General features: G+C 31.9%; 1 protein-coding gene across 1 annotated transcript in view; it reads right to left on the bottom strand.

Moving 5' to 3' along the window:
• LOC111718865 (kazal-type serine protease inhibitor domain-containing protein 1-like) overlaps nt 1-15,160 on the bottom strand; it is a 28,738-nt gene that overhangs the window by 6,662 nt on the left and 6,916 nt on the right. Inside the window, exons 2-3 of the mRNA XM_031949314.1 lie at nt 10,577-11,038; nt 1,544-1,680 (exon numbers count right to left, since the gene is read on the bottom strand). Of these exons, the coding sequence (XP_031805174.1) occupies nt 1,544-1,680; nt 10,577-11,038 (599 nt within the window). The remainder of the gene's footprint in view (nt 1-1,543; nt 1,681-10,576; nt 11,039-15,160) is intronic.

The raw sequence follows: 15,160 nt of genomic DNA, 5'->3' as shown, positions 1-15,160 counted from the left end.
TTTCAAGCTTGCACAGCCGCAGTGAGTCAGTTGTGTTGCAAGGTGAAGTTGGAAGTATAATAATGGGTAAAAGAGTTATACTGTGTTGTAGACAAGATGTGTGATTAAAAATACATTTTTCTACGCTCCATTTGATTACCATTTAGGAGGATCAAGATTAGTCCACTGAAGGGCCATGTGGCCCCCACTTTAGAGACCACTTCTTTAGGGATTTCTATCACCTTCATGTAAACTAGCTTTATACTTTTGCATTCTTATAATGGAGCCAAATCTGAAATAGTTTTGAAGTATATTACAAATAGTGAGGCAAGATACAGTAAGTAATCATATCTCATTTCCCTAAAACTTTTAGAGTAAATAATAGATTGAAGAGGCAGAAAAATCAAAAGAAATTCTTTTTAGAGTATGGGAAAGTTTCTCGATAAAAGAGAAAGAGGGAAGGAAGGAAGAAGAGATGGAGAGAAACAGAGAGTGAGAGGTTGAAATTGAGGGAAATATATAGTGGAATGGAGCAAGGTCCTGAGGATACAGAAAGGGATAGAATCAAGAAAACAAGTGGAAAGATTAGTTGTGGCAAGGGAAAAACCCACTTAATGATCTGGTTTTAGAAAAAGAAAGTAGAACAAGATAGTTTAACACAGGTTGGAGGAGGGGAAATAAGTGAGCACATGATAGAGGCTTCAGATTTTTCCTGAAGTAGGAACCAAGGTTATCTGCAAAAAACATAATGAGGTAAGAGAATTGAGGAGAAAGTTTGGAATAGTAGTTGTGGAAGAGTATGATGAGCCAATCAGGGAGGAATTAAAACATTTTATGCATTGTAATGGTCCAGCTGAGGTGAGATAGCATGAATTTGTAGGAGACCCAACTAGCATGTATTTCCTCAAGTAGGGATCAGTGATTTCGGAGAAACAGAAAAAGTAAATGGTAGAAGCAGCCTAGATTAGGGTAATTAGCAGGAAGAACAAGGTAGAAGTGGATTCAAAGATTCCTTGAAATAGCTTATTATGACATCAAAACTTTGAAAAGGGGTTAGTGAAACCAGGGCAGGAGTAATAGATAGGCAAAATAGGAAAGAATCAAGGAATCAGAGGTGGCTCATTTCTGGAGCCCACTACTTCTTCGTGTCTTCTGAGATGTTTCTCTTTTGTCAATAACCAGGTCAGTTTCCATCTCCTTAGTGTTCAACACAGCTGAAAGATCTATCTTTCTTTTTAGCGGATTTTTCCCTTACCTATATCACATTCTACCTTGTGTTGTATTTATTTGTGAAGAGATTGATTTTCCTCCCCACTACACACTCACCTAGATTGTAAACTCTATGGGCTTGGAATCATAGAGATTTTTATTTTTGTATTTCCATTAGTTTACATGTGATAATGTTTTTGATAAATATTTGTTGAATTTAATTACTAGCTTGAAAACAGAGAAGATTAATATGATGTAAGAGATATAAGAGCTCGTGATCATGCTTCAAGAAGGGACTTTCAAAAACATTGAAAGTGGAACAGTTTCAGATGAGAATAAGATAACAAGATCTTACCACCCCTATAAGTGGCTGAGGTAGAATGCAAATGTAGAACATGGAAGCTGACCAGAAGGATAAACTAATGATGATAGGAAGGTTGTCATCATGAATATTAAAACCATCATGGCTGATGGTTGGGTAGAAAAGAAGGTCTATAAGTATTGATAATGTTGCACACAGTAGGTATTTAATAAATTGTTATTGTATAACTGAATTGTAACTAATGGCTGGTAAATGCTAATAGTGATCTGCTCTTGATAAGATTTTATATTCTGAAGCTGCAGTTTTCCAGTGCTAAGTGTTTTTCATTAGTGCTTATCTCAGGCAATTTTAAGTGCCCATCAGTCAATTTAGTGTTAAAGTAATTTTTCTTTTATCTATAAGAAGACAGAAATGCCAATGCCAAGGAATACCAAATAAAAACTTAGATATCACATAAATTCCTTTTCAAGAGAAAAAAAAAAGCATTCTGCATTGCCCTTGAAAGTACCAAGTTTTGTTTTTTTTACATCTAATAAAAAATAAATGAGATAAGACATAAAATAACGAATGGATTATTGTTAAATGTATGTTTCTTCACATTAGGGAATACATTTTATGCCACGAAACTCATAAAGAACAGATGATTTAACTTGTTTTAAGGATTGCTATATACCATTGTAAGCCAGTTTCTTATTCTCCCATTGGTGCTATATAATATGAATCATGAACCATCATGCTCTCTGAAGCATAAAAATTACAGGTGACCCAAAAGAGCAATGGAAAGACAACATGGAGTGTTTAAATAGGCAGTAACATATTACTAAAGAGACTTTTAAGTGCAAAATAGCACAAAAGATATAATGAAGGACTTATATGTCCAGAAAATGTGGTAGGTTATATAAAGAAAGAGGAAGAAAGACCAGATAGTCCTAATTGATTCTCTATCTCATTCCCTAAGCTCACAAACTGGGGATCATCTTTTACTCCTTGCCATCTCATTAAATATATTCAATGTTCCCAAATCTTGTCTTTCCTCCTTACACATCTGTCTAATACATTCCCTTTTCTCCACTTATGCAACTACCACCTTAATGTCAAAGCACAAATCGCCTCTTGCCTAATGTGTTGTGATAGTCTTGAATAAGTGTCTTGGCCTCTAGTCTCTCCCTACTCTACCCAAATACTAACAACCTCATTTTCCTGAAGGATAGGCCTTACCATATCATTCCTCCTCTCCTTTACAACTCAATGAGCTCCAGTGACTTCTTATTAACTCTAGGATCAAATATAAAACCATCTATTTGGTATTGAAAAGCCCTTCATAAGGTGACTCCATTTGTACTTTTCCAATTATCTTACACTTTACTCCTCTTCTCACTCTGTGATCCAGTTTTACTGATTTTCTTAACTATGGCTACATGATGCTCCATTTCTTCTCTCTGTACCTTTTCACTGCCTGTTCCCCTTGCTTGAAAAATCCTAACCCTGGTTCTGAGTTTCTTTCAAGATGCATTTCAAAAATCTCCCATCTTTTGGAGGACTTTTCCATTTTCCTCAGCTACTATACCTTCCTCTCTGAAATTACCTTTCAACTGTTCTGTATGAACCTATATTCCTCCATTGGAATATAAACTCTCTGAGTGTACTTTTACTGTCTTTTTTATTTTTAACACATATCCTAGTGTCTGCCACATAATAAGTACTTAAATGCTTTTGACTGAGAGATTAACCCAAATGTTTCATTGATATTTATGAAGTATTAAAAGTCTAAAGAAAATCATCCAGAACATTACATAGATCCTTAATGAAAGATTTATGGTAGAACATGGTCATAAATTAACAGGTTGAAAAGGTATGGGATGGATTATTTTATTATTAGTAGTGAAAATACTCAGCATGATAAGATAATGTATATCCCAGTGACAACTGAATATTTTTGTTATATTCTATCTTTCAGCTTAAGAAAGATGCTATTTATTATTGCTTATAACATCTGTTCTCTTTGAAATTTCCCAATACTAAATGTAAATTTAGAAAAACCATGCCATTTTAGCCTATTTTTCTTATTCCTCCATCAAACCTTTGCCTAGTTATGAAAAACTCTGATAATAAGTTTACTTCTCAGATTAATATCATATATTAAGCAGGAAGGATAGCACTTTAGCTGTCTTTAAATATTCTGAAAATACAGTTTGATGACTAGAGACCATGGCAAAGTTGCTCAGTGCTAGACCTTTAGTGATCATGATAATAGTGGACATTTGTGTAGTACTTTAAGATTTCCAAAGTAACTCTCATATGGTCTTTACAACAATTTCATGAGGTAAGTGTTTGTTATTATTTTTATCTCCATTTTATAGATCAGGAAACAAATTCAGAGATCAAGCAACTTGTCTGTGATTATAGAACTTGTGTCAGAACAAAGGAAGAGTCATTCCAAGTTTCGCCTCACTCCATGTCCTGTAGGTGGTCTACTATATCATATTGTTTTTTACATGGAACATTACTAGGACTGTGGTGGGCCAAATAGGAAACATAGAATTGAATTATCCACTATCAAAATAGTGGGTAAGTCAATATAATTGATCATTAAACTAAACGTTATGGACAAAATTTACACTACCTGTCCTAACTTAAGAGAGTTGAATTAGATTTTTTCAATTGCTTCAATTCAAATAAAATAAAACTTCAGAGCTCTTTAAATTAATTAGCTATGCATCTATATATGTGCATATAAACATAAATGTAGATGATTTTCTGTTAATGTACAAAAATTATCATTGTGTCTGAAAATTATATGCTTAGTTAAAATATATTACCACTCTAGGGCCACTACATACAATGTAATGAAATGTATTGATGTATTTCCTGATTTTGTAATTATAGTATTTACTCTAAGAATTATTATAATAAAAATCCTCATGACAAAATTAATTCAATTTTAATTTAATTTAAAATAGTTTATTATATATGATTATCATTCATAATGAAATCCAGTTTAAGAAAACTTTTCATTCTGAGATTTGAAATAATCCTAGAGATTGATTGCAATGACATTAATATTATAAACTAGTCTTGGTAGTAATATACTGGCATGATCCAGCTATGATCACTGACTATTCCTTCATCATTAAAGTTGTCTTATTTTACACTTTATGTGCTCTGGTAGATCATTCCACGTATAACTCTGTATTTTGTAATTATTTGCAGTAAATATGTCCCCTTTCTATTACTGCTTCTTAGATTTCTGATTATATTATAGAAATACAGTTGATTTTTGAGGCTTAGTTTTGTAGTCTGGAAGTTTGCAGAAACTACTAATTGTGCTGATTAGTATCTTTGATGATTCCTTAGAATTTTTCAAATATACCATCCTATTATAAGTGACTGGGGATAGTTTTACCTCCTTTTTACTTTCTTTATGTTTTTATTTTTTCTCTTGTTTTATTGCTATTGTTAGCATTTCCAAAACTATATCAAATAATAGGGGTGGAAGGCATCTTCTTTTATTTCCATATTTATTGGAAAAAATCAAGTGAATCCTTATTATATATGATACTTGCTATTGCTTTTAGATAGATGTTTTTCATGATATTAATAAAAAGGCTCCTCTGTGCCTATACTTTATGGTATTAGATTTTTTTAAAGCATAAATGAATATTGTGCTTTTTCTGCATCTGTTGATATAACTTACAACTTATTTTTAATTGAATGAAAAACTTGGTATTTTCAAGAGCAATATATTTTCCTTCACTTCTTTCACAGATGAAGAGTTGGTCCTTCTCCTTGCCAAGACTAATTTCTATACATATATTGTATTGTTGTAGTGAAATTGGATAACATGAATTTATTCTTTTTTCCATTCTTAAAATTCTGAATTCAGTGTATACACCAAAAAATTAACAAATAAAAACAATGTTCATACACAATGGAACAGGAAAAGAATTACATGTGAAACCATGAATATTATGTTTAGCTTGTTTTTAAATAAATATATATATATATTTGTGTGTGTGTGTGTGTGTATCTATGTATGTGTGTATATACACACATACACTGATGGTTTTTTTTCAACAGTTTCCTTTTGGAGGGAGGTACAAACAGGGCATTTATCTGTTATTTTGTTAAACTTAATATATATTTTAAAAACTATTGGTAACAAAATTTAGTGGTTTCATATGTAATTCACTTTTTTTGCATCTGGTTAAATTTGTTGATTGTTAAATTCATAATAAAAATGCAAAAAAGAGCACTATATTTGAAAATTATCCGAGTCCAAATTTTAGTTTTGCTCTTTGCTTGTTTTGTAATTTTTTAATGTTTTAATTTTTTGCATTTTAATAATATTTGATTTTTCTTACTTAAATGTAAAAAACAATTGTTAACATTCATTTTAAAAAGTTAAATTCCAAATTCTCTTCTTCTTTCTCTTTTTTCCCCTCTCCCTGTGATGGTTACACATGTGCAATCATGTAAAATATATTTCCTTATTAGTCATGTCATGAAAGGAAAAGCAGGGGGAAATAAAACATGAAAAAAGTGAGAAATAGTAAGCTTTGATCTATATTCAGACTCTCAGTTCTTTTTCTAGAGATGGACAATATTTTTTATCATGAGTCTTTTGGAATTGTCTTGAATCATTGTCTTGCTAAAAATAGCTGTCATTCAGAATTGATCATCCTAACAATATTGCTGGTACTGTGTCTAATGTTTTCCTGTTTTTCCTCACTTCACTTTGTATCAGTTCTTTTACGTCTTTTCGAGGTTTTTTTTTAAATCATTCTGCTCATCATTTCTTATAACACAATAGGGGTCCATCACAATTATATCCTACAACTTGTTCAACCATTCCTCAATTGATGGACATATCAGTTTCTAATTCTTTGCACAAAAGAGCTGCTATAAATGCTTTTCTTCAATAAATTCATGTGTGTGTATGTGTGTGTGTGTGTGTGTTTCTCTTTTTCTTTTTATATCTTTAGGATATAGGCTTTTGCTAATTTTTTATCAAAACAATAATAGTTCTATAGTCTTTTTATAATCTTAGTTCTAAATTGCTTTCCAGAATGGTTAGATGAGTTCACACTCTACCAATAGTGTTGCAAGTTTCCCACATCCTCTCCAACATTTATCTTTTTTCTTTTCTATTGTATTAGCTAATCTGATAGGTGTGAGGTGGTTCTTCAGAGTTTTTTCTCTAATTAATAGTGATTTAGAGCATCTTTTCATATGATAATAGTTTTAATTTCTTCATCTGAAAACCACCTATTCATATTCTTTGACCATCTATCAATTGGGGAGTGATTTGTATTCTTATAAATTTGATTCTTTTTTCTGTTATTTGAAAAATGAAGCTTTTGGTCAGAGACACTTGCTATAAAGTTTTTTTCCCCAGCTTCCTGTTTTCTTTCTACTCTCGATTGTATTAGTTTGGTTTGTCAGAGTTACTTTCAAAGCTGTTTTTCCTGTTCATGTTTCTCTCTGAGCTTTTTTCATTTCCATTCCATGCATTTTTTAAAAATACTCTAGTGGAGCGGCGAGGTGGCTCAGTGGATAGAGCACCAGCCTTGAAGTCAGGAGGACCTGAGTTCAAATGTGGTCTCAGACACTTAACACTTCCTAGATGTGTGACCCTGGGCAAGTCACTTAACCTCAATTGCCTCAGGGTGGGGGGGAAGAAAGAAAATATATAGTCTAATGATTATTTTAAAAAGGAGAAGAGAAGGAAAGAAATATCCACACAATACTTATATAATAATAAGGAAATATATATAATAAGTATCCATTAAAACACTTTGTGACATAAAAGAACTGTGAAAACAAGACAAGTAGTATCCATCTTTCAGGGGTATATATGGATTGTGACATATAAATGTGACATTTACTGTGCCATAAAAAGTGATGAATATGAAGTATAGGAAAATAATGAATTGATAGAAATTGATACAAAATGAAGTAAGCAGAACCAGAAAAGCAATGTATACAGTGACTATAACAATGTAAATAGGGAAAAAATAGATTCTTACTCTCTATGTGGTTGTAATGACTAATCTTGGCTCTGAAGAAGAGATGAGATAATGTACTGCCTTAATTCTTTGCAGAAGCAGAGGGCTATTAATATGGAACAGTTGTATAAATGGCCAGATTTGATGTGCTTTTTTAGTTTTGCTGAACTGTTCTTTTTTTTTTTTTCTTCTCTTTCCTTTAGATTCTTTGTTACAAGGAGGAGGATATATTCAGAATGAATGTGATCAATGAATTGAAAATAAAAATACTATCTTCTTGAGATAGCCTTTTAGGGCAACCTTTGATGAGATTTCTCCAGGAGGGAACTTGAGTCAAATATAAAATGGAAAATACCTCAAAAATACAACTGGGGTTGTTTAGGCTATAGACATCTAACTTACAAAAGTTATATCTATTTTTTTTTGGAAGGACAAAGTAAAATTAAGCAAATAATAATGTGGTTCTCCATAATATGGTTAGAATTATTGCCACAATATTCAGTCTTTTCAGCCTCAGAAACTAATTCATTCTTATTGAGCATCACATGCACTGGTTAAATAGAAGTGCCATGAAAAAAGGATGGTGAGGAAGGAAGGAAGGAAGAAAAGAAGAAGAAAGGGAGGGAGGGAGAAAGGAATGATAAAAGGAAAGAGAAGGAAGAAAGGAAGGAATGAAAGAAGGAAGAAAAAAGATAACAGTTACTGGGAGAATAGATCTTCAAAAAATAGTAATAATGTGTCTGCAATGTAGTAAAAGCTTTAGGGTCAATACATTTATATAAGGTATAGCTGGACAAGTGGCCTTTCAATTTCACCTACATTTTTCAGGAATCCTATTGTGGTACAGTATATAGTGTTGTTTTGTTTTCAGGAAACTATATAGAGAATATTAATAATAGCCAGTATTTACATAGTATTTAAGCTTTACCAAGTGTTTTATATTCATTATCTCGTTTGATCCTCACAAAAATTCTGGAAAGTAGAAGCTATTATAATCTTCTTTTTATAGATAAGGAAATTGAACCTGAAAAAAAATTAGGTGATTTCCCAAGATAAATAGATTGTAGATTTCCAAAGGATCCAAATGCTTTTATATACTATCTCAGCTACTTGCCTCAGTAGGAGACACAATTTTATTGGAAAAATGTAGAATGTATTAACAATGTTTCCCTTAGCCAGATGCCAAAATGCTAAGTTTAGGCATTTCTGGCAGTGTGTCATCCCCATTTATGCCATCTCAGCCTTCTGAATTTCTGAACATTGTATAAGAATCAATTTAACTATTTCCTCCTCCATTAAAGTCTTCCCTGATTCTTCCAAATCAGAAGAGATGTTGCCATTACAGTGACCATCATAGTATTTTTTTTGATACCTCTTATTTAACACTTAGCTATATCTGTCTTGTATTATAATTCTTAGTGTATGTTCTTATCTTTTCTACCAGATTTTAGGCTCCTAGAGGTCAGGACTTGCGTTTTATTTCATTTCTTTTCTCCCTAGAATATAGCATCATATTTAGTGCATAGTAGGTTCTTCAGAAATATACTTTTAATATGTTACTTAAATATGTACCTATCTCAGTGTTATAATATTATTTTATAATGAAAAATTATATAAAAATCTTAAATATAATTATCATTGTTATCTGTTATCTACAATACTAATTCTGTCTTAGAAAATGCCAGTTATATATATATATATATATATATATATATATATATATATAACATAATCACATATTTACACACATACCCACAATTAATTTGAGATAGATCTGAGTTAAGTCCCATTTTATGCTGAGAATCTACTACTAAAAATTAGCAAATTTTCAACTGCTTGAGGAAAATATGGTAGGAAAAATTTTACTCTAATATAAAGTAAGGGGAAATATAACATTGTCATTTATTCATAGTATATGTGAACTAATATTGGTGGTTTTCTCATGACTCATAACTCATAAAATAGTTGAGTTTTTCCCCTTACTCCTTTCATTTTATGTCTTACTAAAAATTGTATTTAAGTGTTTCTGTGTGACTTTAAGATCTCTATAGAATGTGCTTTGGAATATTTGAAAATCTGGTCTCTAAAAACAGTATGACCAATTTTTGAAGGATGAATCATATTGCTGTCAGGCTATAAAATTGCTTTGTAGAAGTGACTAACTTAATTGCCTGATTTTCCTTCATTTTGCTGATAGACTATACTTTGTTCATCTATTGGTTTCTTAAATTGCATGAAGAAAATGGAATTTCAGAAGTAATTGAAACTCTTTTAGTCTGCAGTAAAAATAAGTGCAAATGATTTCCAATTATTGTTGCTTATATAATTATATGATTTATTATACAGATTTCTCAGTTAATCTACATGGCTTTTTAAGTTGAGTTTTAACCCTTGTCTTGAGAAGCAAACAGCCAAATGATCATTGTAGATGTCATTAAATGTTATTAATTTGGAAAAACTCCTAAAAAATTCCAACATACAATAATTCTGTTTATATGACCACTTTACTTCCCATTCCCCCTAGGTTTTTCTTTCTATTGATCTTTTTTTTTAAAAGTATTTTATTTTGGTATAGTAAATATCAGTGGAACATAAGAACATTATTATTATTTCTATGAAACACAAATACATGTACAGTAATTTAGTGCATGTACTGAATTTAAATATTTACATATTTTAGCTAATTTTTGATCTATATCAGTTGGCCATTTACAAGGCTAGATTGATTGGTTTCTAAATGCTGTATAATTACTTTTTACCCCCTAAATTCTGTTAATTCCTTTCTGTAGGTCTTTTCTGCTCAGATAATACATTGGCAATTTAGATAATTTAGATTAGATAACTTAGAAAGTTATCTTTTTTAGATAATTTAGAAAGATAATTCATTGATAACTTAGAAATTCAGTGAAGCTGTGATAAATTATTTCTCCAACCCTTGTATCATTCATATAAATGCTTCAAGGCAATATTAGGATACTAGTAACACAAAAAGAAAAACATGTTCAGAGATCAATATTCTTTCTCTACAAATATATTGTTGAAAATATAGTTTATTTTTTACCTGATTCACATGGTCCTTTGTGTTTTATGCTAACATTAGTTTTCTTCTGAGAATAAATCTCATTGAACTGGCAAATATTCTCATAGGTCTTCCCTTCGGGTCCACAAACGCTTTCTTGAGATCCACAAACACACTGTGGTTCAGGAACTTCCCCGTACTCCATCACTTCAGTATTTAAAATGCACTGCAGGTTTTGCCCACACTGCCCATAGAAGTGATTACTGCCATCCAAATCACAGATCTGCCCTTCTCTATTCCCACATTCAGAGCAGCAGCCACAATGGTCTAGCACAGTTCCAGCCAAGCAGTTTTCAGGTTGAGAACAAAGTTCTAAATCACATTTTCCACAGTTATCTCCTTCCCTTAATAATCTCAGCCAGCTTCCATGATACAAGTTGGGAAGACTCTGGAAAACTTGTGTCAGGACCATCAGCATTACTATGCTCACCAGAGGCTTCATTTCTAAAATGAAATGAACACAAACTTAGGATCTTTAGATTTAAGCCAAAGAGGGAAAAAAAAATCACATTCCTCCCTTTCCCCTTTCGTCAAACAAATCTGTAGCAAACATAGATTTTAAAACAAAATTAACATCAGATTTGAGGTCTGGAATAGATAAGTAAAATATCCAAATCTGCAAGTATTCATCTGGATCACAATTTTGAACAAGACTGCTTTGTATATAAGACAAAACACTCCTCTTGACAGTAGAACTGTAACCCTCTAAATGCCTTTGACTTATAGGCTAATTTGGAAGCACCTGCTGCAGAGAACAGAACTGTGTTGTGACTACTTAATATAAACCTCAGTTTCCTCATCTGCAGTTTGGTAGAAAGAATATTGAGTTTTGAGTTGGGGATCAAGTTTTGCATCCTAGATGCGCTTGTCAAATCTCTTACTTTCTCTGGGCTTCAGGTTCTTACCTATAAAATGAAAGTATTGAACTAGATTAAAATGGGCTTTATATTCTTTTTCCAACTCAAATCTGTGATCCTATGATTATATGATTAGCTGATCTCTAAAGTCCCTAATGAGTCTGTAATTCTAAGATATTAGTGCTATGAGCATATATATTATGTAGCTTAGCGATAAGGGTTATTGCTAGAATGCCAAAAGACTATAAACCAACCTAATTGACATCAAAACATTAGAGGTCAAGTGGGATTTTCTGCCATTGTTAATTCACCATGAGACCATAATAAACATCAAATAATAATAATTCATGATCATTATTACAATAACAGTGCATTTGTGAAATAAATTATTCTAAGAACAATTAATATATTTCAGCAATGTAACCTTTTGGTCATATATTGCTCTATTGGCCTGTCTGTGACTTTTGTTAAATCATGTAACTGCTGTCTGCAGAACAGTGATTTAAATTAGACATATAGATTTCCATGTAAGTAAGACAGATGAAGTGAGATAACAGAGAAGAAAGAGCACAGCTTAGGTACCATACAGAATTGATTTTGGTTTTCTTCATACAACTGTGGTCATTTTTCTTAGATTCATCATCTGGTATTGATTGGTCTATTGAAATCAAGGAGTAAGGTATAGGAGTAAGATACAAAAGGGGAAGGTTTTTAAGGAGGATTTGGATGATATGCAGCTAAGCTGGATAGTGAAAAATGAAAAGGACAGATGCTAGACATAGGTTCCTATGTTGAATAAGAACTGCTGAAAGTAATTAATAATACTACTACTAATAATAGCAAGCAATTACATAGCACTTAAAGGTTTGGAAAGCACTTTATATACATTGTCATCAAATTTTCATAACAACAATGAGAAGAAGGTGCTATTATTCTTATTTTAGAGAACAGAAAACTGAGACACAGAGAGGTTTAGAGAAAAAGAATGAATTGCTAAAAGCAAAATAATAATCTTAATCATAATTTAGCATTTGTATAGTACTTAAAGGTTTGTAAATCACTTTACATATGTTATCTCATTTGATCTTCACAACAAGGTGCTATAATTCCCATTTTACAGAATAGGAAACTGAGGTACAAGGAAGTTAAATAACTTTTACAGGATCAAATGGCTGGTAAGTACCTGAGACAAATTGAAACGGAATCTTTCTGATTCCAGGTCCAGTATTCTATCAACTACCTAGTTGTCAGGAAAAGGAATGATATAGGTAGAATGAAGAGGGGTAGATCAGTAAATTAAACTCTCTATTTTGTTTTCTGCCATTCTGCTCAATTTTAATCCAATTCCAATTTTAAAGAAAAGCTATTATATGTCCCTGCCCTCATTTTGGACCAACAAATCTTGTAGAATTCCCCCTTCCAATTCAGGTGGAAATCAGGATAAAGTTATATTCATTTAGAAATGTGTGCTGAGATCAATTAAGATCAATCAAGCCTTTATTAAGTAACTACAGACTCTGGGGGTATAACTACAAAAGTGAGTCAATCCCAACTCTCAATGAGAATATTCTACAGGTTTATAGATAACTAAATACAGGAAATATACAAATTAAATACACCATGATTTGGGCTTAGGGGCCACAAAAATAGAAAAATGAGGAAAAAGTTTTTGAATGATGTGAGATGAGCTAAGATATATTTTTCTATTGTTTTGTTATGCAAATTTGCTTCAGTTAAACATTTTTCATGATCTTTTCTGTTTTCTTAGTATAATGTAATAAGAATTTACTTCATCTTAGAAGCTTCCAAGGGTAAGTGGCTATAAGTGAGTCAGATGACATAAATTATCATCTAAAACGCCATTTTTAACCCTAATTTGTATGAATCAGAATGACTAATAAAAATGCTTCAAAGGGGAACACAAACTCATAAGAAAAATCAAAAGGTAACTAGAGATTCTAAGAACATACCATTCTTCCAGATATTGTACCTTGTTTTTCCATTTCCATTGGGAGAGGGTGTATCTAGCGGCAACAAGGAATTGTAAGACTGGGGATGCTGGACTTGGAATCAGGAAAATCTGTAATTAAATCTAGCCTCAGATACTTATTAGTTATGAGATTCTGAGCAACATATAACTTCTCCAAGCCTCAGTTTCCTTTAAATAAATGAGAGGGTTATAAGTTCTCTTCCATCTCTAAATCTATCCTGTGATCTAATATATAGGTGTAGCAAATCTATAGGTATAGCAAAAAGGACCAGTTGGGGAACACTAGCTGGGAGGCTTTGATTCTTCTTCCTTTTATCTGTTGCATGCATAATAGGGGAACTACAAAATTCATATATGTCTCTGTCATGAAGGAGTTACAATGAATTCAATACTGCCAAAAAATGAATTAATAATTTATGTTAAATACTTATTAAAATCACATAGTTGAAATCCACACTTGAAGGGGATAAAATTTTTAATGTATTTAGGGGTAGATTTTCTTTTTTTAAATTTATTTTTATTTTTTATTTATTATTTTAAATTAAAGCTTTTTATTTTCAAAATATATACATGAATAATTTTCAATATCTATCCCTACAAAACCCTGTGTCCTAATTTTTCTCACCTTTCTCCCCACCCCATCTAGGGATAAATTTTCAATATATTTTAATAAAATAAAAGTCCCCCCCCCAAAAAATGAAAAAAATCACGAATAGTATTATTACCCAAAAAGAAGACTGAGATGACATCACATGATCTCAGAAGAGGTAGGTAAGGAAGTGGCTCTCAGGCGCTCTTTCTTATTGCATGGTATGAATGAAGGAGTTTTTTAGCTTCAGTTGGGAATACTACAAACAATTTTCCATTGCTGAGCTAGACAATTTTCAAAGATAAAGATAAAGATAAAAGATTAAAAAAAATAAAAGACACTAAAACAAAACAAAAGTTCTGATTTTTAGACATAATTGAGTCAAGGCAAGTCAATTTCTTACACCTCTTCCTAGTGTTTTCTACCTTCTCTCTTTCCCTCTGTTCCCTGCCATTCATAAATATTGGTGAGCTTTTCTGAGGTTGGATATAAACCATGCACTATTTTTTATTTGCTTTTTCACCTTCCACAAAAGCCTCAGCAGCTAACACTCAGATTGTACAAATTGCCTTGAAGTTTTGTCTTGATAAGTTTCAAAACAATCAGAGGCACTTAGTCATACTGGAGGATAAAGGCAGAGGTGAATTTTTACCTGAATTCTTACACTCATAACAAAATTCCTATCTCTTACTTAACTGTATCTTGAACTCCTATTACATACATATTACTGTATTCAGTACTGTAGGGAATTCAAAGGGAGGGTTAAGACATGATCTCTACTCCCTTTTAACTTAGAGCTGCACTAGCTTCACTGGCTACATCTCTTTCAATACACGATAAATCAATTCCATTAAGGGATAGTTATTAATAAAAGAAATAGGGTGACTGAAGGTATTATGAGTTCACCAAAAAAGAAATTTCTCAGAGTATACATACTTTTCTTTCTTGCTTATGTTGCAGGGGGTAACTAAATAGTTTCACTGAATTCAAACTCAGGCTCTTTCTAGGGAAAAAGTAATGTTTCAGAGCTCCTCACTATAGGATATGAGTAGGAAATATTCTTTGTAACCAAGTTGGAATTAAAAAAAAAAAAAAAAAAAAGAGGAGCTTTGCTAATGTATCTAGCAAGG

Source organism: Sarcophilus harrisii, chromosome 2 (genome assembly GCF_902635505.1).
Source record: "Sarcophilus harrisii chromosome 2, mSarHar1.11, whole genome shotgun sequence".
NCBI lineage: Eukaryota > Metazoa > Chordata > Mammalia > Dasyuromorphia > Dasyuridae > Sarcophilus > Sarcophilus harrisii.
The sequence above is the reverse complement of the archived record's forward strand: the minus strand, read 5'-3'. Positions and strand labels throughout refer to the sequence as shown.